The 27,228-nt window shown below is 39.8% G+C and overlaps 2 protein-coding genes across 2 annotated transcripts in view; one reads left to right on the forward strand and one right to left on the reverse strand.

Moving 5' to 3' along the window:
- Positions 1–1,100: 1,100 nt before the first annotated feature.
- LOC112983252 (osteoclast-stimulating factor 1) lies at positions 1,101–20,630 on the reverse strand. Its single transcript, XM_064500810.1, has 10 exons — positions 20,455–20,630; positions 10,856–10,902; positions 10,152–10,202; positions 10,007–10,070; positions 6,807–6,860; positions 6,256–6,363; positions 5,744–5,793; positions 5,563–5,641; positions 5,005–5,100; positions 1,101–2,124 (listed from the first exon to the last, which is right to left on the reverse strand). The coding sequence occupies exons 1-10, from the start codon at positions 20,486–20,488 to the stop codon at positions 2,066–2,068; spliced, it is 642 nt and encodes a 213-aa protein (XP_064356880.1). The 5' UTR covers positions 20,489–20,630; the 3' UTR covers positions 1,101–2,065.
- A 117-nt stretch (positions 20,631–20,747) lies between these two features.
- Positions 20,748–27,228, forward strand: part of LOC135324489 (carnosine N-methyltransferase-like) — a 38,153-nt gene continuing 31,672 nt past the window's right edge. Inside the window, 8 exon segments of the mRNA XM_064500987.1 lie at positions 20,748–21,002; positions 22,426–22,584; positions 23,298–23,357; positions 23,811–23,820; positions 23,822–23,902; positions 24,578–24,626; positions 26,171–26,342; positions 26,421–26,492. Of these exon segments, the coding sequence (XP_064357057.1) occupies positions 23,329–23,357; positions 23,811–23,820; positions 23,822–23,902; positions 24,578–24,626; positions 26,171–26,342; positions 26,421–26,492 (413 nt within the window). The 5' untranslated portion in view covers positions 20,748–21,002; positions 22,426–22,584; positions 23,298–23,328.

Genomic DNA, 27,228 nt, shown 5'->3' on the forward strand with positions numbered 1-27,228 from the left:
CCTGGTAGCTGCAGCTACCTTGTAGGACATTGAACCAATGGCAGCAGAAGACAGCAGATGGGAGTTATTTATTAATGCAAACTCTGCCTCCAAATTTTGGTGAGAAAATGGCATTTTGGGGGAAGGGTCATTCTCTCCAGGTCCTGTGAGGCTGAAGAATTTTAACCCTATGAGCTTCCTTTATGCAAGAAGGAGAATCCCATAACAGACACACAAACGTGTCTGCTTCTCTAGCCTCTACTTACAAGTCCTTAAATTACACTATGTTAATCAACAGCATTCAGCATAACATGTGGCCTGGCTGTGGTAAAAATAACTGGCCGATAAAACGTGAAGCAGGACAGTCTCTGACTATTATGAGTCATGCTTAACAATTGTTCTAATGAGAGCTGGGAGAAAGCCTTTTTTCTTCCCCTCTAGGATTTGCATTTTTGGTTCACACAAAATAAACAAAATAGCACTGTTCAAGTGACCACAGTATTTCATGAGACCAAAACACTCATTCAATAGGATTAACACTTCATTTCAAAACTGTTTAAGTGTTATGACTGTTCAAACTCTTCTTGCAGGACTGAGCCCCTAACAGTAGAAGAGATCAGCTGCAGATGATGCAGATTTGTACAATGCCTCAATCTTGCACAGTTCCAGTCAATCCAATACTGTCGCCTTTGGTAAGTGTTCACTTGAAAGTCTTTATCTTTAATTCTTTCCAGAATAATAAAAATACTACTTCTAAAAATATACTGGATCAGATTTTGTAAGTTAGAGGGGTCTATACCATTCTTATTCTCCAAAATACTAACTGTGATTTTCACATATCTTTTTGCAACAGCTGATTTTTTCCCCCCCTTTAATTATCACACACTAAGGATCGTTGGATTGAATCTGTCAAAGTTGCTAATAAGGAAGTTAACAATAAAATTTGAAAATGAGTACGTACATAAATACTTGTAAGATCTCTTACCAGCACAGTATCCCTCAATAAAGTATAATCTTTGGCTGCAGTTTGAGCAATCTGAACAAAGTTCTTGGTTTTCAACTCTGCAAGGAAGCTTAGAAGTAAGCTTTATTTATTAGCTTTAATTCATGGGAAGAAACCACACATTTTAAAAATGTTTATTCAGATTAGGACATCTCTTCTGAAGATACCTGTGGTATATTCAATATACACCTTCCCTATTCCTTCAAAAACACTTAAGCTTTGAGGTAATTTAGGATAAAATACAGGAACACTTAAAAAAATAAAAGCAAGAGACAGTAAAAAAAATTTTAGGCAGGATAAATAGAAAAATATTCTGTCTTCCTTTCCCTGCTAATAGTTTCAACATAAATGCACTTCAAAAAGCAAAATAAGTCAGAGTCCAAAATTAAGTACATTCCTCAAGCAGAATTGACTTCATCAAGCATTTCACCTGAGCTAACATTTCAGGATTGGTCCCATAGCAGTAGGGAAGACATCCAGGGACAGATCATGTCATTCTACCCCATACACTGAGGGCAACAGGGGTGGGAATTCAAACCCCCTAAACCCTTCATTGTCTTTCTGGCTCCATGCGGGCAAAAGGTGGTCACTTTCTATAGCAGCATCTCTGTTCACATCTGTCAGCTAGTACTGACTCTGCCAATATTATTTTATCTGCTTACAGGAACCTATACCAAGGGAGATGGGTAATGCTAACAATGGTGTCCTGCTATCCCAGAGGGATCTTTAGGTTTGAGTGTAATCCAGGAACAAGGCACTTGCTGGGAAGGCCTGAGATGCAGACTGTGGGTTTGGAAGACTCTGTCCTTTGCCCATTCAACAGAAAAGAGCAGGAAGGCCCCTCTCTTAGGGGATGCTACTCTTCCTCTATTCAATGATTCCAAAGGAACTCTGACTTAAAATGTGGCATCTTCTGGCACACATGAAGGTTCTTCCTTTGGAAAGGATGATTTCACTTTTATATGCTATACCGGAAGACTGAGATACTCTAAGATATTTTTACAGTAGCAAAGATATGATTTGGGAATGACATAGGCAACAGAGGTTATAGTTCTTAAGACAGAATGAAAAAAAAAAAAAAAGCTAATCGGAGTCTTCATCGTCAAGGTATTCCTCTGCATTACTTAATGTTCGCACTATATCTGGAAAGAAACAAAGCATTCTCTTAATCTGGGATAAAAATCATACAAAGCCTCACATTTGCAATGCTTGCAAACCACCATCTGAGAAACCTAGATTCCTGTATTGTTTAGGGATGCTAGGGCTAAGATACACAAGTGCTGGGGCTGAAAATCTGCATCTCAAAGGCAGGGCTAGGCCAGTAATCATGTGACTTAGTCTGAAGGGGAAAGCACAGTAAAAGTAAGTTTACTGCTGTTCTACTTCTCCTCAGTGACCTCCAGGAGCCATCTCCTGGCTCCCTGAAAGATGTGCAGCAAAGCTGGAATATTTAATTCTCTTTTCTGTATATAGTACCTTTAAACTGCAAAGGAAAGGATCGGTGAGTTGGTTTACTTATGAGTGCTTAGCTGGCCGTCATTCTCTGCTTAAAATCAGACATACTCCATATATTCTCTCTTCTCCCCACTTCCTTGCCTAGCTTTTTTCCTGAAAAAAGGTTTTTGAGATTTACCTATGAGCTTATGCTATCAAAAGATGACAACAGAAGACAGGAGTACTAAAGTATCTTCCTCCAGGTTTGTAGTATTGCCAGGAGAGGTACATTTATCTTTCGGATTGTACAAAGATACACAGGAAAGGCTTTTTGTGACAGGTGATTGCTTTCCTACAGATCTTCAAAGGGGCTGAACTCCTTAACTATAAAGGGCCAGAGTAGTTGCTCATGAATTATTTAGTATATTATAATGTATAATAGGTACATTGTATTGTGTATTATGTTGTACTATTGGGAGCAAGGGACCATCAGATCCTAGTCAGTCATAGTCTTGCAATAGTATATTAAAAATATCAGGTACAAACATGACAAGACTGACATAATTCAGAAACATGCTAACTACCTTACCCTAGATTTCTGGAAGAAAAGTGAGTAAATTTAAAACTGACCCACTGAACTGTTTTGATAAAAGTCTAAGGATGGAAGAAAACAAAGGGAAGAAATTGTGAACCTCTGTGCTCAAGGGACCATACTTCAGGAAAGGACAAATTGTATTGCTTCCATATAATACTTCTTCCCTCCCTCAGAAGCACAAATGACAATCTTTTTGCATTTCTATGACAGCATTTCCAAGAACTCTTTCCTTTTTAGAAGGTACCTTAGCAGTCATTACCTGTGAATAAGTGCTTACATGCATAAAACAGAACTATATTTAAGTGGTTGTAAAGTAAGTTTCTTCAGAGCAAATAAAATATTTTTACAGAAGGATTATGCAGAAGCAATAGCTAAATAGGAACAGATTTGAAATTGGGAACAGGAAGACTTCTGAAATAGGACTAAATCTTTGAAAAGGAAAGATCATTTTACTGACAGACATGGGAAATACTGAAATGTGGTATCAATCAACAGACATGGAAAAGAGAAATGAATGCAGATGACCAAGAAAATACAAGGAAAGTACACAGCTTAATAGTGTCACAGAAATTATAGAAGACAAAATTAAGAGAGAATACCAAGCAAGAAAACTAATATTGAAATTGCAGTGAAAACTGAGAACACTACACCAAGGCAAACAAGAAAAGACAGTGTGTCAGAGTATCAGAACCTGGTAATAGGTGAAGTGACTATGGATGAAAAATTCGTCAGCTGTGAAACAAAAATAATTTAGATGGAGTGAAGCAAATGCACCACAAATAAAAGATAACCTCCCCAGAGTCAGAAAATGAAACATTAATATAATTAATAGGGACATTAGACAGAGAATGTTCTAGTACCAGGTGACTATAATTGACAGGAGAAGATGAAATAAAAAGTGCTCCTAATAGGAATTAACTAATATCAGGAAAAAATATGCAAACAAAGGAAACTGTCATTAGTCACAGCTGCTTTCTTCAGAGTCAAAACAGAGGGAAATAATTTGTCAAGGCCTTCTGGCAATCCCTGATACTACTTCTACCAAAAAGCTGGACAGTATTTTTCCTGCAACCCCTCTTCTTGGCCCTCTAAAGGGACTGCCAGCTATTCCACCATGTTATTCCCATAACCTCCTATCACCCACACGTTAGCATTCCCTCTGTTCTCATGTTCCATGCTAACCCTGCAATACGGTTACTAGACTGCATATGCCACCAATATCAGTTGTAACTCTGCCTGTATCTTTAAGTCATTTCTCATGTGTAATTCACCGAGGGCTTCTACCCCAATTTCAGCCTTCTGAAGGTTAAAGGAAACAATTCCTATGTGATCCTGAACAATTCAGTCTTTGTTCAACTTCTAAAGACAGACTTGTACCTGCCCAACTCCTCTACACAGCTACTGTGCTATTAGGAGAGACGAACGTGGGAGGCAGTGAGACTGTTTTGATAAATAGCTGAAAGCTTTTTCCATTTTATTTCTGTTTCTCAGTCAAGCAGGAAGATATAGGAATAAAAAAGGAAAACAGGAGTGAGACATAGATAAAAGAAGAGCTCCTGTTATGTTGGCTCAGTTTGGAGAAACAGACAGGTGGAACATATCACAGACTTTCACTCTCATGTCCTGCCCCTAGCAGTGCACTGCTCCTACAGGAAGTTTTCATCCTTGCTTTCCTTCCATCCTACCACTCCAAAGAGCCCTGCTTCCATTTCCTCCCCTTTCCACTATTATTTGCACATCTTCTGAACACCTTTGCCTCTTGCTGACATAAGAAGGTATTTTGTGTGGCGTCCTCAACATTGAATGTGATGAACCACAGACCTCTATCATACCTCTGCTGAACTGCTACTTAACCCCTTCTTCCAAACACAACTTTTAGTCTACGTAGCTCCAGACTGGTTTTTATGGCTATCAACACACTGATACTTGGCTGAAACATTAACTGTCCTCTAAAAAGGGAGAAATGTATCAGAAGAACAAAAATCAGAAATACCTGCACTTTTTTTCTTAAGCAGGGAAGCACAAGCTGCATTGGTCGCCATGTCTAAAGCCAGTTTCTTCTCATTGTTTTTCAGATCTGTTCTTGCCCCTTTATAATAGAAAATTTCCATCATGAATCACTCAGCTAGTCTTAGCTACTTCTTGATGGTATTATCATATGAGTTTCAGTAGTATGGGTAAAACAGACCAGAGTAATGCTCATCTGTGGACCGATATGAAGCAGACTAAAGGCTATAGATGTTCTTCCATATGCTACAGTTGGCTAGGGAGCTCATTGGCTGCTCTCCCTTTCCAGGAAGTAGATCTCTCTGCTGTTCTGCGGTTAAGTGCCACATTTTGTCTGCCAAGCAGGCTGATATTTATCTTGAGCAGGTCCGAAATCTACTTTCCAGACAACTGCCAGAATTTTCTGCAAGGCTTACAAAGTCAGGCAGGTGAGTTAGCTAGGGATTGTACCTAGGTTATAGGAAAACAGTTAAAAAATACATATTAATAAACATTCAGGAAGCTAGTCTGCCACACAGATTGTTGAAATCTTGGTGAAGATTACCCTTTGCCAGCAGCACCTCTACAATATCTGCATAACCCTTCCATGCAGCAGCATGCAAAGCTGTGTCTCCCAATTTGTTCTGTGGAGTTAGAGGGAAAAGCAACAGGATTAAAATACAGCAAAAACCTTTCAGCTTGCACCAAGAATGAATAACATCACATCTCTAGTGTAAGAGTCCTACCTGCTGGTTTAGCTCTAGGTTTGGCTGGGTAAACAGAACATCCACTATATCTACAGGGAACATGAAAAAAATAAAAGGAAAACTTAGTGGAAACAAAATATGCCTTTTTGCATTCATAGTATAATCTTATTTAAGATTCAACAAAGGAAAGATCCAATCAGCTAACAAAAATCTATTACAACAAGACAGCATTGAACAAACAAAACCAAAAAACCCAATCACAAGGAAATATTAAGGCATACCATACCCTCAAAACCCAACATTTTTTGGTCTGTCCTTCCTCCCACTCTAATTGTCACACTGATTAGAATGGCTGCTTTAACATCAACAGCAGCAAAACACAACACTTGACGCATCTGAACCTCCCATCTGGCTTTAACTTTTCTTTCAGAAAATTAGAATGACATAGAACAATCCTAGGTTTATTATTTAGTACTGCAATTTTAGCAGTCTGTTTAACCAGCAAGTCAAGAAAATCAGAGAACGGTCACTTCAAATGATTTTTCTCATACCTTTATGCCCTCCATGGCATGCCCAGTACAGAGCTGTGTTTCCAGCTTTGTCTAAGCCATTGACCCCAACTCTGTTATCCAAACACTCTCTCAACCAGCTTAGGTTGCCTAAAAAAGAAATTCTGTTTTACTGACTTTTTCTCTGAAAAATTAACAGAACCATTAAGGCCACTTAGTTCTCTCTCTGACTGCCATGCTCCTTCTATGAACTTATGAGGAAAAAGCGCGTTTAGCAGCAACACTTAACTCATAAAACAACCAGTCCAAGTGATACCAAACATCATCTTCCACTCCCATAGGACCTTTAGGCCTCTGTAGAGCTGACTGGATGATATAAGACATTTCTGCTGTGCATACAATCAGAGTGGTAATTCTCTTAGGCTGTACGCAAGTTCAGCTTCTGAAAACTCAAGAACTTTACCAGATAACTTGTTCAAGATACTAGATAGCCAAAACAAACATGCCTCTTCATTTTAAATATAATTAAGGGCATTTTGGCACAAAACAGACAAATCTTTCTTTAGCATTACACAACCAAAGTCCAAACTCACCTCGTTTGGCAGCTTCATGCAATGGGTTATCAATAGACTCAGCTTGTTCTGCCACTGAAATGAAACAGACAGTAAACTCTAACCGGTTCTGAAACTGAACAGATATTTGATACTACCTGTATGGGAATAAAACTTTGCTTTGCTCTGGAACAGCCAACAGTACATATCCCATTTTAATGTGAAGAGGACTTCCAAGTGATGGACTAGTTGGATACACTTCCCTTTCCTGTGTATAGGAAAGAAATTCAGAGAAGAATCTGTGAAAACTTCAAAGAACAGCCTCAAATTGATCAGAGGTTGCAAGCCACTGAGAATCTGACAGTATTTTATCCTGGTTGTTCCTTGTCTTTCTACACTTGTAGATTATTTTTGAGCAGTCGCACAGGGGCTGGTCATTGTTCTGCAGTGCAGTGGCTTTCAAGCTATAGCGTGCCACCTGTAGTTATCAGTGTATTACTTTTAAGGGGCCTGTGAAAAGTAATTAAGTCCACTCACTGTCAATAGGCTTCCTATTTATTTTTACGGAGATTTGCATTTCCCCTAGAAAAGTTACAGGAGGTCTGCAAATCAAAACTGAATTTTGTGATGGGAATGTTGAAGTTTAGTAGATATTCTCTTCATCTTGCAAACTTTAGGTTTTATTGGAGAAGAGCAGGGCAAGATTCCTGGTCACAGTGCTGTTGCAGCAGCAAAAAGAAATGAACAGCACTGTGGAACAGTTGGAAGTGGGGCTGTGACTTGGAAACTCCCTTTTTTAAACTTCTTTTTAGGTAAAAGCCTGTGACTACTACGGGTACAGGCAAGTAGGACAGCATCCAATCTGAGATGACTGGGTTCTCTAAGCCCTTGCCCCTCTGCTTTTAGAGGAGGTAGGCAAAATCTGAGTGTGTGTTTCTCTGGTCAAAGTGTTACTATAATCAGATGCAACGCAGGCAAATATAAAGTACTTCAGTCACCAGAAGTAAGAGTCTCAAGTCTATCACGACCTACCCAGATCTTTTCTCACTTTGGTGTGTATTGCTCACATAATGATTTATAATTGCAAGATTTCACGTGTTTATCTCTTCAGTTACGAGTAAAATAAAATGCAAATGCTATATTCTGGTATTTCAGGTTAGAAAAATTTGTGCAGTGAACAGAATCCTAAAGCAGCACTGGAGAAGCTGGTTGCAGAGCAGACAGCCATTATACAAATAGAACACTCTAGTCATACTGAGCTGTGCTTCTAGGGCACAGCAGAAAGCATTAATCTCTGCAGATATCACTGTCTCAGAAGCATAAAAATAATTTTGTCCTTATAAAATTATTGTCAAAAGCAGTAATAAGCATTTTTAATGCAGACAGCACTGATTCTGGCTTCATCAGCGTTTCCATTTATATCTGTTTTCCAAATGTGCTCCTTCCAGTCCAGCAGATGGAGCACAAGACCTCACCACGAAATCAGTAGTTTCCAATCTGTCTGCATCTTCCCCTAAAAGGTTATAGAAGACCACAGGAGAGTGCAGTGTTTCAAGTAGCACAGGAATGGGACTGAACCTGGGCAGTCCTAAGACTAACAAGCAGCGGAAGCAGGCTTTGAGTGATTTTACAGTTTGTCCAAATCAAAAGACATGCTTGTATGCAATAAATATGCAACCAAGTATACTAGCTGCACTGTGTAGCAGCTAGAACACCTCTGACTTGCTGTTGTGTACAGACACTGCTTTTATGTCCCAGTACCCTTTATTTGTAGTATCTGCATAGGCTCCTGTTTTGCTCACATACAAAGTTTTTGCAAAACGTGCAGCACCAGACTAAAACAGAAGTGGAAGTTGCAAACTTTGGCTCAGGTAATTTTTCAATAAACCACTCTAGAGCCAATTTTTCCAAATGATCTCAATGAAAACATACAAACAGAATCAGTAAGTTGCTGGGTTTATTTTAAATATAGCATACTCCGATATCTGCAAGAAATCAGAGCATAGGTGAGCATGTGTAAACCATTCTTCCAGTGCATAATAACGACAACCTCTGGCAGATGGCTAGAATACAATCAGTCTGTCAGTCACAAAAGTAACTGAGAAATTTCAGCTTGTGGAAAGAAACTGCATTGTAGCCTTCCATTCATGGATTTCTACTGAGACAGCTCACCTAATCTGACTATAGGTTAGGGCAGGGAATCATATCATTGCTACCATAACATTTCCTAGTGAGGAAAGGATGGACGTGAAGCAAGCACACTGCTACTGACATATTGTGGTTTTGATGCTATCTGTCACATGACACTGCTGCTCTGCCTACATTTCCTGAGAGAACTTGGAAGAATTCAACTGGGTTGCCTGTACTCATAGGTTTCCAAAATGATTTTAGCTGAATCTGAAAAAGCAATTTTTATTTCATCCCAACAGGTCAAATATGAATTTTTGCAGTTTTATTACTCTTTATTTCTACCTACCTGGTTAGATGGTTTTAACATAGTGACTTTAACAAGCAAACCTTTTTTTTTTTTTTCTCCCCCCTCCTTTCTTTCTTTCAGTGGCTGAATACATTCATTAAGGAGCCACTACAGGCAAACAGAACAACCCTGTTTCTTAAGTGGAAAAGGTCAAAGGAGGCTTACAGAAGTACTCACAATCTGCTTTATCTTCCTCTCTGGTTCTAGGTTTGCCTAACAACTCCAATATTGATTATCTATCTCTGTAAACAGACAGCCCCTGCTGTGTCAGACTTCTTGATCTCAAAGCTATTAAAGGCTGTGGTGTCCACCATTAGGTCTACTTAAAAAAAGACAACATGCAGACTGAAAGAATACAGCTGAGAAACAGCTAATGAGAAGATATTAAAAGCAGGAATACATCCAGTAAGGGCATCAAGAATATAACGCTATCACTTTAGCATTCAGTCTGTAAAATCATCCTGTATACCCATCTATTCATTCCCTCAAGACTGAAGGCATCTCTTGCTACACACCTAGAAACATGAACTTGCCAAACTCAAGCTGTCCCTCTGTAGGTTATAAAAACCTCAGACAGCCTGTACATAGCCAACATATAGTGGTGACTGATATTGCAGAATTTGAGTATTTTGAAATACTCTGGCAGAGGACAGTTAAACATCAATATTGTTATCATAGTTTCTGAAAATAAGCATATCAGCAATTTTCATTTACCAATTTCCTTTCACTGCGAATGACCTTACCAAGGAAAATATTTCAGACTTACCATAGTTGCTTGGAATTAGTCCAGTTCTCCCTTTGCAAGTTCCTTTCCACCAATTTGTATCACTCTGGAGAGAAAGGGGAAAAGTTTAAAGGGATAATGCTGCATCTCAGAATTATTCTGTCTATATGGGATGTGTCAGACTCACCATGTCTGAGATGTAAATGATATCTCCTTCTTCAAAGTACAGTTCATCTGGCTTTAAAAAAAAAAGTAAATAAAGTTCTGAATGCATGTACCTAGACAAAACACATACATGGGAAAAGCAGAGTACCTTCAGCTCTTCTTTGAAAATTACAATAGCTCAAATTCTCCAGGAAGAAGACAACTGCCTGACAGTCTTTCATACGGTAGGCAAGTCAAACTACAGCTAACTTTTTGGATCTGTGACCCTCCTGACAGGTAAACAAAAAGGCTGTAGTCTTTCCCACAGAGCTCTGTGCAACAAGAGCAGTGAAATATAGCTAGTGTTTGCTAATCTCTTCCCTTTTTGGCTGGTCCCAGTTCATCAAATCTCTCTATTCTGAATTATCTTTGTTGCCTTTGGAAGAAGGGGGAGGGGGGAGGGACACACTGAGTCTGCTTATCCTAGATTGCAGGCAACTGGTACTAAAGAAGACATGATGCTTTTAGAAAGAGCTGAACTTGAGGAAGGAGAAAATGGTGATATATTAGGCAGTTATGGACACGTTTAAGAACCGAGATCCATCAACATTGGAGGCTTTTTGCATCAAAACTGTAGTACAGCAAGTCTGACAGGGCAAACCAAGCAGAACTCAGGAAGATTTTATTATAGACAGGATTAAATAAACAAACAAAAAAATCCAAACCCTAAAATCTAAACATACTCACCGTTCTGGGCTCAAACGTATACAGGGCTCTGAACACTTTAACCTGCCCTAAAAAAGAAAAATAGTGCCAATATCATGTTTTCTAACCACAGCACGCACCTACAGCCCCTAAATCCAACTGAACGCCTTTTCTTAAACGTTAACTCTGTTCGAGTGAGTTTGTGGTATGCCTGTATCGATGAAAATACTCAACTCAGCAGCACAAGTTCTGAAGGAAATGAGCCAAATGGTCAGCTAAGTGTAATCTGCCCCTTGTGCACACCTGGCTCACTATGTAGCCATTGACATCTCAGGCAAAGTACAGCTTGAAGCACACAAAAAGCCACCTGAACATCTGTTATATATATTTCTATTAAGAGAGTCAGATGGGTCAAGCACTACAGGATTAAGGAAGGAATAAAGAAATATAAAAGTGATGAATATCCCCATCATTTTTTCATACTTACTTAAGGCTAATAATTAGGAATTATTGTTGGACTTCAAAGAAAAGTGGCAAATGGTCATCCAAGCCCTATTTATGTAATGTACAACTGATATGTTGTTCTGTTTAGATGTTTAAAATAAACTATAATGTTTACAATTCCACTAAGTGGGCAATGTTTGTTTTAATAGGGCAGCTTTAAGAGACTGTCAGTGTCATCCAAGCCCAGAAAACATAATCTTAATGTAGAGAGGTACAAATTTAATTGCATAAACTGCAAAGGAAGCATCTATACAAACATAAATAAAGAAAATTGACCAACATAGGTGTATTTCAAAAATACAAAGGAGAAAGCATAAGAGCTCAGGAAAAGAAATAACTATCTTGCATAATTTTATTAGCTGAACTGCTGAAATCCACTGGACTCAATGGTTTTTCTGTATTGTTTACTTCTAAATAGCTGAAGTCTTAAGTATGTAGATATTCTATACTGTACTTCAGGTCCTTAAACTGTAAACTTTACATTGTTATATAGATCAACTTGTAATCAAAACAGTATTTAGTCCATCTGGACAATGCACTTAGACCAGGCTATTGCTCAGAGGCACCAGTGAACTTACTGCCAAAGTCTGGTACTGTAAAATAAACTGTATGCTTACACAGAATCCTGCATAGTATATTAAGCCACAAATTATACTAGAAGAATCGAGTGACAAGTAAGTAGGCACTCTTCGTTACCCTAATATCTAAAAGCCTTCCCACAAGAAGAGTGATTGTTTTAGAATGGTAACTTACGGGCTCTACATGTCAGTCTAAATACATATAAGTTGACAGGCTTGAGAAGAGTGGGGAGGGTATTCAACTGCATAAGCTGCCATATTGACCAGTCTGTCATTTTGCAGCATATCCAACAGTCTCAAATTGGATCTTGAAAGATGTATTCAAATACCTCTGGATGTTCTTGAGCAAGAGCCATGCCACAGCATGTGTTTATGAAAATACATTTACTAAGGTGCAACTCCTACGCAAAACATTCTGTAGTCCTGTATCTTAAGCTTTTTGGGCCTATGTGTTTATAATAGTCTATCCATAAAGTTAATCTGTGAAGCTTTCTAAAATAGCCAGATGCACGTAGACACTGTAGATATGATGATTCTTATAATTCATAACTGCATCCTGTGCCTATATTCTGGACCTTACTTTTGAGTAACACTATAACATTCAAATCTGGCTTTACTGGTTCTCTCTCATTTCTTAGGCATAAAGAGTCCAATACTTCTCAGATCTATGTCCTAGAAACTAAATACCTGCACTGTGGCAGTAACTAAAATGAAACCTCATTTTTGTTCATTACCTATATGGTGATGATGAACAAAAGTAGAGGGTAGTGTATCCTAGATCTAAGAGCTTCAGAATAAAGTGTTCCAGCTGAGGCAGGGAGGAAGTCAACTAAAAAGAGGAAAAAGAACAAGAGATGACAGAACAGGAAGGGAGACAGAAAGGGCTGGGTGATAAAGGGTAGCTCCCTTCCCTCCCTTCTCCCAAGCTTTCTAAATAGATGACAAAAATGCAAAATAGAATTGCACAGTATACATTGTGACAACTTTAACCTTCACTCACTAATTTTCAAGGTTTTTTTCAAGTACAATTCTGGGGTAGAGGAAATGGAGAACAAAAAGGAAGAATAAGAAATATTAAAATGAAAAGATGGCAGAAGACAGAAAAATTAGGAAATGCAGATCTGTGTAGTGAGTGTTTTCTGTAATAATGTATTGCATCTGTATCAACAGATTTTTCTAAAACTGTCACACCCTTAAGTGGAGGAAAAGAAGAACAAAAACACTTATGCTGATAAAAGTATTGTTAAACTGTTGTTTAAACCTTAGGCAAATTGGCCGAATTTTTTTAGTTCTATACAACAGAAATGGAGAATTACTTCCCCAAATGTCAAGCTGTGGTGTCACGGCATAGCACGTTCTAAAAATCTCTTCCCATGATGAAGTACAAAGTACAGATCTGCATTTATAAGATGCCAGTCTGGTTCATGTTAATTTTACAGCAATTTATACGGGAGTTGAGCACTGCTGCTTACTGGCACTTCTGAATGATCTTTACAAATATTTCTTGATAAACAGATTTATACAGTGCTGCATTTAAGAGCTAAGAACAATAGGATTTGAGCACTTGACGTGGTACTAATTTGCAGCTTATTTTTAAATGCAAAAATCAGTCTAAAAGATTTAAAATAATAAAATATAAGGACTCAAAGTACAGATCAAACTAGAATCCCTTTTCTGCAAATACTGACAAATTATCTTTAACTGGGCACATGAGTAGTTAGAATTGCTTGAATAGAAGCTACTTTTGTTTAGTAATGCACATCCCTAGGCATGCAGAGAAAATTACAGCTTTTGTTTGCCAGTGTCCTTTGTAATAAGAAAAAAGTCAGAAAGAGCTTGATGATACTCTCCTGCTCCCCTTTACTATCCCCTCTCCACAGCTAACCACTTTGCAAGATATCTGTGTCATGGAGAACTAATATATTAGCATTGATTTGAACTTATCAGAGTTGACTGACTGTACCTCCCCCACCATGTATTTCTAGGACAAAATAACTAAAATATAGAAGACATGACTTGAAGATTTCAAGGCATTAGACAAATATTAGTGACTTTGTTCTCAGCTTGATCTGGGGGGGGGGGTATCCTTTTCAAAAGATAAAGAAAATGGAGGCACAGTGCAATCAAGTGTTCCACAATAAATCTCTTTTTAAGCAGAGGGAAAAGTATAAACTCCCTCTGCTTTCAGTCCCATGCTTTAGCCACAAGACTATCTTTTCCTTTTCTCATGGAACTTGCATTAAACATCTGCAGAACACCTATCTAACAAGATAACTTCTTATGCATACTAAGCAGACACAAATACATCTTAGCATACAGACTCCCACAATTTACAAAACCCTCCTCAAAAACACCTCAGGGTAAGCGAGTCAAACTAACGATTCACTCTAATCAGTGACATTCTGCTGCCACATAAAACAAATGCCTTTATCATGTTTGACTGACCTTGCTCCCTTTGAATTCTTTTGGATGACTTCTTAAATAAAGATAAAATGCTTTTATCAGGAAAGGAAATGGGCAACTCAGATTTCTAATATTGCCCTCTCCCAGCTAAAACTGATTTGCCTCGAAATTGCAAATGAAGTGCATAAAAGTAAACTGAGGTTCTAATTTAAATAATTAAAAGTGTTAAAAAAAGTTAAAAAATTAAAATGTTAAAAAATGCAGCTTCTGATATTTACTAAACTAAAAACATCACTATTGTGCTTTGTAATGCAAAGTTAAAAAGAAAAGACAATTTTGTCAAAAGATTATAAACCTTTTGCCTCCTCCTAACAATTTTGAGGTTTATTTTTACTTGCAGTATCATTAATAGAAGGTTGTTTTCAAATAAGTGCTTAGTGTTTTCTCAACAAGGAGTTACTGTTTCTCTCAGTGAGGCTTTTTTCCACTTCCCCCTACCCCGTTCTTTTACTCTAGCTTCTCTGTGCCATTGTAGACACTATCATTAAAAACCCCTCTTCTACTAAACTTGCCACCAAAACATTTGAGTGAGGCTGAACTTCCGCAGCCACAGAGGAGGGAAAGCAATTTCATTAGCTGGTCAATTTATATTACTTCCTCAACCAAAAGTAAGGTGTACTAGATGTGAGAGCCATTTACTTCAGTTAAGGAAATAAACATGCTAGTAAGCTAATGTTCCCAGGAGCTAATAAGGCTTGGGCCCAATGAACTGACACAAGTCTTTTGTTGGAATTTGGCACCCTGGTTCTCCTGCCATGGACAGATGCAAACAAATCTCATTCGCTCCAACACAAATGAGGTTCTGCAGAACAGATATTGGTTCTGACGCAGCAGCTTTTCATTAGCTATATTCAGAGCTAGTAGCTCTAGAGCGCCATAAAACCAGAATCAGATAAACAGACTCCCTGGGTGTCACAAAGCACTATCAGTGCCTGTAATACAGAGAAAGTGATCATCTCTGTGCTGTGGGAAATCCTGCATGGCCCATGGTTATCTACACATAAATTAAAAAACTTCAGGTCTGTCAGCATTTGTGAGGGGTCAAGCTAGTCCTGGGCTAAGAGTCACCATCCATCCTCCCTTTTGGCCCCACGAGGCTGCATAGAAGCAGCTGAGAATCAGGGACGCTCTCTAGCATAAACTTGACTATAAACAACTAATTTCAATCCCCAGCTATAACAACTTGACCAAAAAGAGAAAAAAATGTATAAGCCTGCAGGCGGGAAGAGAAGGACAGTTTGCAGGTTTCAGGTCCTATGCTAGTTTCTGCATCTTCTCTAGATGGAGGAGCAGAAGGAATAGCTGTGAACATGAATTCTGATACACATTCAGATGATTTTCTCTGTAGCAAGAGAGTCATCTATCTTCCGCCTGACCTCACAGAAAGTATGGTAGCAAAAGCACAGAGAGCATTTTCTCATTCTCAGTCTAAGACTCTCCAAAGAAAGAACATAACCTGGTAACTGCAGCAACTAGAAGATGCAAAGTTTTGGTCAAGTGCTAGTATCACTAGTAAACTGCAAATCAGAATTATTTGCAATATGCTTACAGGTTGCTTTAGTAAGGACAGATATATTCACATTATGATCTGCATGTCTCTTGGAGGATGCGGCAATTTTAATAAAAGGACATTAAGACCCGATTGAAATGTGCTTTTCCTGCTTCTTAGAACCTGGAAAATAAGGTGCTTTACACCCAGGCCAGTGGGATTAAAAAAAGTGGAAATACATTTTACATGAGTGCCACTTCAACTTTGGCATTTTGCTCTCAGGATCTTGCACAGAGACACAAGAGTACAATACAGCATTTAAGCATTGCCACAACCAACACAAAAAAGTAGAGTTTCCACTGGTTAGAGAACCATCTTCCACTTCTTAGTAGTACTTGTTAGAAAGGGGAAATGAATATAGGGCATCCAAATCAAAGGGGAAAGGGGGAGAGCGCACCACCCCCCCCCCAAAAAAAAAAAAAAAAAAGAGAGAGAGAAAGAGAGAGAAAGGAAAAAGCCTGGGAAAATTTGAGTAGTGACACCTGGAAAAGACAAAGGGTGGACTGGTGCCATTGTAGATAATAAAGTGGCGTAGCCCCCCAAAAGTCATGAACTGTATTTGTCAGCACCTAGAGTGGAAGGAGTGTTTAGCATTTGTTTTCAGAAAACCAGAATTAAGAATATCCTCACAGAAGATGAACATGAATATCTTCACTTAATGTTTGCTGCAAATTATTCACAAATGAATTGTGAGCTGCCCAGTTTGATGCTGAAATCTTCCCCTACTTACTACAGGTTTTATTTCTGCAAATACGCGAGATGCCTTTGCTTGTAGAAAGGCTACTTGTGGCCACAGCAGCTTGCAGTAAGTGGAAGGTTTGAGGTCAGAAATAAGTGTTTTTAATTCATATTGAAAGCGGACTTCAAGCTTTTTAACAGTTCTTCTGATGCCCCTCACCCCCCCACCTTAGAGCTGGTGACTCTAGCATAACTCCCCACATTCATGTTTACTCCTCCCTGACCAACAGAAACAGAAGAAACAACAGAAGGAACCAAAACCATCACCTAAGCCCAATTCAAGCCTACTGATTGCTCAGACCTTTCCCATGTGACTCAACGTAGGACTCCTGCTCTGGTGAATGGTGCCTGCCACAGATCCTACTTTACCTAAGCAGTAATATGAAATGAACTTGACTATGATTCAAACTAAGTACTCGCATATAGAATCCTACTTTTAATTGTGAAAGCTACTGGTGGCTGCAAAGGTAACCATTTGTGTTACATATATTATGTTTCCTCCCACCTCCCTTCTTCTCAACTGGAATTACTTTAAATTGTAATTTCCTTGAGACAAAGACTTGTACCAAGTTTTCTTTGTAAAACGTTGTGTTGATTGTACCCTAGGATCAATGAATCCTTCTCTCTGGAGAATATGAAACTAAGGTTAAGTGTTATTAACTATTCATATAATACTATCATCTCTCCAAAAGTTGCTGCTGCTGCAGCCTATGTAAGGTTCTAAATAACAATCAGACAGGGAACGCTGTTCAAGGAGACAACTAGCAGGAGCCAATACAGCTTGTCAGGTTTGAAGAATGTAGTAAGTAACTTTTGTAAATAGGATCAACATTGGGCACAGAATGTTTAAAAAGTTAATGAACTCTGCAAAGAGCAATGCAGTTTGAGACATCAATAGAGCTATTGAAAGATGGAGGGGAAACTCTACACTTGCATAGTGCTGACATAGAAGAAAGTTTAGTTATTTTCAACTCCTACTCCACTCATTTGAATCACCAATAGCAAAACTAAATAGAAAATACTGCTAAAAAGCAAGAGTAGTAAAACAGCCTCAGCAAAAAGCAAAGCTAGGAGCTTGTTAAAAGCCCTTAAAAACAACCACGATCCTTTATTCAGAACCTAACCACAGACTCCAAGATACAAGCTCAACTGTTGACAAATATATTAGATGACTGTTTATAGATGTTAAAAATCTCTTTGCAACTGAAATCCTAACAGAAGGTGATCATGGCAGGACTATTAGAAGTGAAGAGCTTTCTGTCAGATAAAAAGCTCTGTTACTGAAAATTGCATTTCATGCAATAATTATTTAATTTTCTCCCTTAATGCCTTTTTCCACATTTTTAAATGACTGTCTGCCCATCCAACTGTAATCTCCCAACACCCCTCTGATGAATACGCTCACTGTTTTAGAAAGGATGAATATTTATTTCACTAGAAATGCTTTCCTGCCACAAGCTATATCTCCTTCTATCTAGTCTGCGCTCCCCTCCCCCCCCCCAGCATTACTTAAAGAACTACAGTAGCCAAAGTCTTGTTTTCTCTTCTATCTTTCTTGAATTCTAACAATTCACTGGCAAAGTAAGCAGGTTTGCTGTTCCCTGACACAGGTTATAGACCCGTATGCAGACTGGTATGCTATATCTGATCTCTGTCAGTGAAGAAAAATTAACATAGCTTGATCAAATACACTGAGAGGACATTCAACCAATTGCAGTCTGGAAGCTACCACTACAGAGAGCATTATAGTGCTGTAGGAATTGTTTCAACAGATGCAGTCCCTATGTTGTATCTACTTGTCTTTTAAGTTAATACACTTTAATGTCTATAACCCAGGAGATTCATAGAACAATAACAGTATTATAGGGATAACTGATATCAAAGACAGAGAAAAAGCCAGACACACATGCCTTAATACAAACATATTTTCAAGTAGGCTAGAAGACAGTTTCTTCCTTAAAATACCTTTGAAAAAAATTAATGCAATAGCCTCCATGAGACATTCTCTATTCAAACAAAGATGAGAGATTCATCAAAACGAATCTCATTACCCTTAATATGATGAGAGCCACTACCAAAAAAGTCTTACTCTCTTCCTCCTTCAGCCATTTGTTTCTGCCTCATCCTTTTTGCTGCATCTAGTAATCACGTGGTAAACCAGAAGCTGGTAAACCAGCAAGTTGATTAGATAGAAAAATAACAACATTGAAAGAATTCTGTAGCATCAGAGCACTGATCCAAGTTGTCACATTGTCACTAAGTACAATGGAAAAGGAAGGGCAAGGGAGCAGGGAACCTCCCCTTTTGACAGCAGTCTGCATTTTACCAGATGAAACTAACACAAAACTGCATCCTAGCAAACTAGGAAGGGATGCCCAATGTCAGAAACATCACGCCTGATTTAGCCTCATAGCTGATGCACGTTAAACAAGACTTGAGGCTTTAGCTCCTTAATCGTTCTCTTAAGCCAACTCCTCTTTTTGCAGATTAGAGAACTGAGTAATCAAGTTCAATGGAAAAATTTATTCTTCTCACATATTTGGGTGTTAAAAGTCACACCAAAACCTTTGAGAAGCCTACAGATTTCCTCAGTATGGGTTTTCAGCGGGAGACCAGAACAGCAATGCTTCTATCAGTGCTTTTCGATTTCTTTTTAAATAAGCCCTGTTTTCAAAGAGGCTTAGTAAATTTAGGGTAGAGGTAAGTCACCCAAGGATGAAACTCTGCATTCAGAGCTTCACCAGATTTTACTTCTGCAGATAAGTAAGCAACTGTTCTAAACTGGGTCTGCAATTACTTGATTTTTAAACACATTAAAAACTTGTAAAATAAGCTGGCTAGTTAAAATATTCAATTATGTCATGTACTTAAGTACTCCTAAAGCACATAGGTATTTCAAGGATATTCTAAGGGAGGAAAATATTGAAATTTGAACATATTTAGTGGTCAGATAAGGTGGTTAATGTCTCCCAAAATATGATTATCTACTTGATTATGTTAAAAGTGAATCTTTAACTAGAAGTAAGAACCCAGCCTTTTATACTGCAGGATGGTGTGCCAAAATGGTAAACAGCAACAGCACTTTCCAGACCAATTCCTCATTTAAAAAAACAAACCCTCAAATCTCGTGGTTTAAATTTTGGCAGAGGAAAGGCCTTAGCCTCCTTAGCTGAAGGAAAACACTTTATTTGAAAAACTGTGCAACTCCCAATGATTTCCAACTTCCAAAAATAGAATTGTGCAGTTTCCAATGATTTTTAATATTTTTTCAGAAAAAATACTCGATTCTCACTAACTTTTGAAAACCAACTCTGCGCTAAACATAGCCAAGCGGGCGCAGGGGCCGAGATTTACGCACTGCGAGGCCCAGAGGCTCTAGCAAGGGTGATGGACACATGCACCTGCCACAGGGTCTCGAAGGCCACGCACGGCGAGTCCGGCAGCAGCAGGAGCTGCAGCAGGCTTCGACGAAGAGCTGCGGAAACCTTACGGTGGACAACCGCAACGAGCTGCTCTGGGGCACCTCGTCGCGGCGCCCCGGTAACGGCTCGGCCCCGGCGGCGCTCTCGAACCTTCCCCAGGGGCGGCGCCACCAACGCCGGCGTCGACCGAGCGACACGGCGGTTAATGGCGGCGGCACCCCGCCGGGGGCTGCGCCGGCTCTGACAGCCCCGACCCGGCTCCCGCACCGTCCACGTGCCAGGAGGCGCCGGGCTGCTCCGCGCCCCGCGGCGAAGCCGCGCTGCCGGCCCGGGCGGGGCGCAGGCGGCCGGGGGACGGCGGCTCGGGCCGCCGCGCCCCTCCCTTACCTGGCTTGGCCGGCTTAGGGGGCGGCTTGGACATGGCTGCAGCTGGGTCGGGCGCGGGCGGCCGCCTCAGCAGGCTGCGGGCGGCTCCGCGGCGCGGGACGGTGGCGCAAGCCCTCGCTGGGCTCCCAGAACGGTGCGCGCCGGCGGCCAGGGAGGAAGGAAGGACGGAGCGGGGGGAGGGGGGGTGGCGTGGGGGCTGCCGGCGGCGCCCCCCAGCGGCGGGCGCCCCGCGAGTCGGGGGCGGGACGAGCCGGGGCGCAGCCAATCCCCGCGCGCGCCCAGGCCCCACCCGTCGCCCCTCCTCGCTCTCCCCCCTCGGAAGGGAATGGAGCGCGGCCTGAGGAGGCCGTAATCAGAGCGCGCGGCCGCGGCGGGGCAGCGGCGTGGGCGGGGGAGGTGGGCGGCCGTTGGCGGCGGCCAGGCCCGAGGGGCGCGTGCAGGTGCCTGGGGGGCCCCCGTCGCGGGCCTGTGACAGGAGCTTCGTGCCGGCTCCGCGGTGAAGCTGGTGGCATACGCGCCTTGGTCACCTGCGTAGTTATGCGCAAGAGGTGGGAGCTCTGCCCGTGTGAAAGCCGTTGGGCCGGGATGGCTTCTTCGGGACATCCTGCGTGTCCTTAAGCAGTGGTTAAAAGTCAGTATTAACCTCGGAGGTGCTGAAGTGGTCGTGCCAAATGGGAAGCGTGTTTTGGCCGTTACCGCTGAACTGCTACCGTGTGCTGCAGCTTTGTCATGCCGTGGCGTAAAAAATCGGTTAATAGCAGTTCTCTGATGTGGTCATAACAGGTTTATGTTGTTTAGAGATGCTTAAAGTGAGACAGGAAGGAATAATTTAGGAGTTTTGTGTTGCAGTGTTGGTGGCAAACTTGTCTTTGTAATTTGTGTTATTCCTTCCTTTTGGGGAGGAGGCAGCAGGGAAGAGCTGGTGGATTTTGTTCATCTTGGTGTTTTTTTCCTTTAAATGGGGATTAACTCTCATACAGACAGTGATGTAAATTAGAGTCCAAAGCTCAGCATGTGTATCTAGATGTTATTTAGTTTGTTAGATAGTGGGGTTTTTTTGTGGGACAAAGGACAAAGAACACAAATCTTACTGATTTTTTTAAAAAATAGTAGTTTTTTGAGGGACTGAGTATCAGAGCTTCCTGAGAGCAAGCAGGTAATCTGTTAGTGCTCTCTGAATAGACAGGTAATACCACCAACATGCAGTGTATCGTCTAACTTGGGAGTTACAATATTCCTAACAAGCCCTCAGATGCTGACTTCTAAAATTGTCCAGTGCCAACTGCTGTAGGTACTCAGCAGCATTGCAGATCAACAGCTATTGTACTGATGATAACTCTTGGACTAGTCAATATGTTTTTATTTTTATCTACCAGAAGAAACACATAAAATGACCATGTAAAGATTTCACAGGCCTGTGAAATAATGAGAATGGAATATAGTTGAACTTTCAGTCTTGTGTTCCAAGTAGAAAAGGCTAAAACTGCTTTCTCCCAGACTCTGTGTATATCCAACTCTTTCTTTAAAACAGAAATACTGTGGGTTTTACTTTTCATACTCATGCCCTGTCTTTTGTCTAGTATAGTACAGCAGATACTTGTTTGTTACTGGGGAGGTTTTTTTTTTTTCCCCCACTTGCTTTTACCCCTTCTGTCCTATCAGGTCTTATGTGTTATAGGCCTTATCTTCTTAAGTGTGACCTAGTAGGATGGAGTGGGTGAAAAACAGTGTGTTTGTGTGTGGTTAAATAGTTATTAATTGGTGTGTGCTCTCGGTAAGTAATGTTTGACAAATGTTAAACTGTGGTTTGACAAACTCTCTGGACTAGTGCTGCTGTCAAGAGAAGCAGCTCCATTGCTACCCATCCTTCTGCTACACTGTATCTTCCCCGGCATGGGTGAATAGATGGTAAATTGAAGGGAATTAATTCAGCTGACAACTGCTGTTCTTTTCCTCCCTTCCCTTTTGCAGAACTGTTCTTCAGGTGGAGTAGTTTTCCAATGCAGTTCACTATGGGTTCTGCAAACACCTGCACCAGCATGAAGTTGTAAGAGAGAGTTGGAGAAAGACAAGATTGTGTCTTCTGGCAGCAGCGACAGCTGAAGGTGTTCAGCCAGTCAGAGCCTCAAGGTTGGTTTCTTGGCAGCAGTGGGCATGTGGGTGAACATCTGTTCCAGAGTTTTAGTTTTTGATCTCTTCTGGAGCAGAACAAGTGTTACATAGTCTTCTACAGTGCTAAATCAGCCAGGATGGCTTAAACTGCCTTTACAGTAGTTCTAATGAATCCCAATTGCCCTGTGTTGGAGCACTTGTATGGTCTGTGCTGTTAACTCGGGACAAGGGAATGGTGGATTCTTAAACTGCTGAGGCCAAATTCATAAGAGAATCTTTGGACATACTCTTTGTATAAACTTTTATGAAATTTTAAAAACATCTTTCACCTTGGCACATGGCATTGGGTTCTGTGGGGTTTGGATTTTGTTTTTTTTTTTTTCACCACAGCATCTCTTTTTCTTACCTAGTGTTTCAGCTAGTTGTTTGAGCTAGCGATTGTGCTTTTCTTCCAGAAACTGCCATGTTAATTGATATTGGTAGAACAAGTCTCTCAAAGTTCTCCCCAAATTGTTAAAATACTGTCTGTGGTATAATGCATCCAAATCTGATGTGGTATGTGTGGGGTTTTTCTGTTAGCATTAAGATGCTAGAAGAGCTAGAGGTTCTGACAGTAACTTTGCAAAGAAGTAGGACAGAAAGCTTAAAAAACATTATCTATACCTGGTGTTACTTAATGCAATAGCAGGTTTCCTTGTTGTCAAATTTCACTGGCTTATTATTTTTGACAGTGAAAAGAAAGAACTGAAGAGAATACAAACTATGAAAGTATTGGTTGTTGGCCTTGGAGGGTAAGTATTGACAAGTTAAATTTCCTCAAACTTAAGACTGCTATTTGTTTCAGAATTAAGTGTGACATTGTTTCTATTTGTGATAAATTGTATTTTGAGATATATTTTGAAAATAGATTCCAAATACAACACAATATTGACATATATATATATATATCATGTAACTTTTTAGAACTTGTCCCTGTCTTTTTCATTAATCTCAGATGCCATCTCTATTCCCTTTCTTGCCACTGTTAGATTTACTCTCTGAAAGCTGTTAGAACTTGCCAGCAAATTTCTGGATGTAGGGAGTATTTAATGTGAATAAACTTCTTGGTTTTTGGATTGTATCTGTATTTTGACTTACCCTAACTATATTTACATGTAAGCGGGTGTGCATGTGCATATGTCTGTGTGCATGTGTATACGCGTATTTTTGTCTTGATCCAATTTTTACTGTGTTTTCTAATTCAGTGTAACAAATGGGGGGGAAAACAACACTGGCAGAGAAGCTTAAGAAAATTCTTCCCAACTGTGATATAATCTCTCAGGATGACTTCTTTAAGGTAAAGGCTTTGATAGAAGACCTGATAGATATAAGTAAGCTTAAGATAAAGTTTTAGTACCATTTTTTCCCTTTTCAGTTCTCCTATTGATAAACTTTTTGAAATGGATGCTGCTCGAAATCACGTTAACTTTATGCGAGAGGAATAGAACGAGAGCATTGCGATAACAGAACTTTTCAGTTGCCAAAAAAGACTGAGTATACTCAACAAAAAGGAGTTTACTGTATTCTTTGGTGCTCTGTTAAATAAAGAAGAGGTGTATGCTGGATGCATTTTACAAGATATTTTGTGCTCATGAAGCTAATAATATTTTTGTCTTAATCCTAGATAAAAAACCCATGCAGCAGTATGTAGTTCTGTGGTTTCCAAATTAAAAAAGAAAAGCAACTCTTGTATTAACATTGGAGTTGTTTATTAAAGAGGATGAAGTCGTTCTTATTTCTAGAAAATAAAGTTCTAATGAACTTAAGAGGTATTATTTGAAGAATCTGTTGTTCTAGATCAAATAAAGTATATTGTATTTTCATGGTTGTATACAGCAGTTTAATTTTGAAGACAAATTTTGTCACTTATGATACAGTGGTATATAACTCATATGTTTTTAATTTAAGAGAATGTATCTGTGAAAGTGTTCATAAGAGCAGCCCAGAAAATGTTAATTTTTTTTCTCTCCAGCCGGAATCTGAAGTAGAGACAGATCAACATGGATTTAAGCTATACGACGGTCAGTAGCTTTGATACATTGTTAGTGAGCTTTGTACTGAAATGTCTGCTGTGTAGAATTTTAGTACTTCCCTCTTCCCCCTTCTGCTCAGAGCAAGATGGTGAGCAAATGGTTGTTTCAAAGGGATCTGTTGTTCAGTTTCTCTCAGTTCACCAATATGTAAACAGAAAACTTGCTGAACTAGTGAACAGCTGAAGCTAGCACTTCTCCTTTTCATTTCTCTTTTTTATCTTTTCCTCTACTTCTTGAGTTTGTACCTGGAGCAGTAGCAAATGGCACTGTTCAGTTGAAAGTCTCTTGGCTTGCAGCACTGGCATAAGCTTAATCTCATCACTTTCTGTGCAGTGATGGATATTTTTCACTTGGATGATGAACTCATGGGATGTCATGACCATTGAGTCTCTTTCATGATCACATCCCAAATCAGTCAAAATTTGGGTCCAATCTTGACACCTTTATCTCGTGTCAGATCTCACATGGTGACCCAACGTTTTGAAGTTCATAGTTAATACTCGCCCAACATGATAATTTAGTCTTTTAAACATTTAGATCCAGATCCACTTTAGGCCAGTGCTTTAGTTCAAGTGATATCTATGAACAGTTTATTATTAGCTAATCTCCTCCAGTACTCAGGGACCACAAAACGCATCACTTTCTTGATATTGGCCAGAACCATAACTTCCATCTGAAAACTGATTTTCATCAGTGGTGCAGTTTTTGTCTCAGCTTCTAGACATGAAACTTGAACGTGAAACTAGAGGGATCAATTGGACATTCAGGTTCAAATATCCAGGTTTAATGCTGCTATTCTAGATTCCAGTACCAGCTGGGAGCTTACGATGTCTTTACCTTTGTCTTCTCCTGTGGATCTGCACTGTGGGTTGTGGCCTTCTAATTTTTTATTAAAAAATGTGTCTTGCATCAGTTTCTAAACCCCGTTCTCCTGTAAAATGTATTTGCTCCTATGTTAGGAGGAAGCCTGCTTTCTTTCTATCATTCAGTACTTACCCGATGTGTTCTGTTTCTGTCCGTAGATAGACGTGTAAAAGTGTTGCTTTATACTGTGCTGCTTGATATGCCATCCTGTTTTTGATCCAGTCTGTCTCTCCCCACCTCCCAAACAGCCAAACCCAATAAAAACCCAAAGCAAAAAGTTTTTGAAACTCGTTGGCCTGTTTAAGTTACAACTGACAGAAGGGAGGAGGTCTTAGTGGCAAGCAGGTTTTTACAAGTTTCATAGAATTGGAGAGCAATCTCACAGCTTTCATGATGGAGAGAAAGGCTGTGAAGTGAGTTCACATGCTATTTGGTGTTGCACGGTTTTGAGGGGCCACATTCACCTGAAATTCCGCTTTAGTTTCAAGGTGTCACCTGTTGCAAACAAGGAACAACTTTGTGTGTGTGAGATGTTTTGGGGGTAATCTTGTTCCTTTTCATTAATGCTTATAGTTAGATTATTTGACTTACTAACTGAGGGATACTCAAGGGTTCTTTTTCCCTCTTTTCTGTTTCTAAGAAATGCCTGTGGTTTTGGTTTCATCTAGTACTTGATGCCCTCTATATGGATGAAATGGTGAAAAGTATTCACAGTCAGATGAACAGCCCAGCAAGCTTGCGCGTCTTGACTGAAGAATCACAGACTACATGTATCAATCCGAAAAATACAGAAGACGTTTATATTTTAATTGTGGAAGGCTTTCTTTTATATAATTATGAGTAAGCAGTATTATGTAACCTGGTATATTAAAAGTTTCCCTGGAAGGGAAAAGAGAACTAAATATATTATTGTCTTAGGCCACTTAATGAACTGTGGGATAGAAGATATTTTCTGACCTTTCCTTATGAAGAGTGCAAAAGGAGGAGGAGGTAAGATTATTCAGTTATTGCTCACTGAGGGTCACTCTATCCCCTAGCGTGGAGTGGTTCTTTTGTACTAGCTTTTCTTCTGTGCTTGCCAAATAAAAGCTAGTAAGATTAGCTGTCCTCTGTGATTCACAGGGAAGCTTGTGTAGACTATTTAACAAGCACTAACAAACATTTTTGTCATTTAGAGCACAGGGTGGTTATTTAAAATGTTAAACGTCTTAAAAACACTGAAAAGAGATTCCTTAGGTCAGAGAAATTATTTGATTATTGACTGCGTACTGCAGTTAAACTATGTTTAAAGTGAGAAGCACTTCAAAAAACATAAAGCAATCTTATCCTTGGGTGAATACAGCTACACGGTAATTAAAGTAATAATATTCATGTGTGGTTTTAGTGTATATTTGGTTTAGACCGTGTATTAGTTATACTGTGTATTTGATTTATATTACTGAGCCAATGTCTGACTTGGCTCCAAGTTTGGAACCTGAATCGTGTGCTGAAGCAATCCATGTACATGAAGTCAGTGTCTGCTGGCTGAGTGAAGAAATGCTCCATTCAGTTGGCTTTCATTTTCACGTGTGGCCAAGGATTCTGGCGGACTCCATTTTCTTGGTTCCTGTCTTGACTCGCCTGGAGTTTGGCATCCAGGCTGGAAATGACTAGATGAGATTGGTAGTCATCTAAAACTTGAGAAATCGGTACGCCCAATAAAGAGGAAAAAAATAATTTGTTTTGG

Source organism: Dromaius novaehollandiae, chromosome W (assembly GCF_036370855.1).
Source record: "Dromaius novaehollandiae isolate bDroNov1 chromosome W, bDroNov1.hap1, whole genome shotgun sequence".
In the NCBI taxonomy this organism is placed as follows: Eukaryota; Metazoa; Chordata; class Aves; order Casuariiformes; family Dromaiidae; genus Dromaius; species Dromaius novaehollandiae.

Coding starts and splice junctions, on each gene's coding strand:
- LOC112983252 (XM_064500810.1), bottom strand. CDS start 20,488: ATGTCCAAGCCGCCCCCTAAGCCGGCCAAGCCAG. Junction 10,071..10,151: donor TCATTTACATCTCAGACATG/GTGAGTCTGACA, acceptor CTTTCTCTCCAG/AGTGATACAAATTGGTGGAA. Junction 6,861..10,006: donor ACTAATTCCAAGCAACTATG/GTAAGTCTGAAA, acceptor GTTTCATTTCAG/TGGCAGAACAAGCTGAGTCT.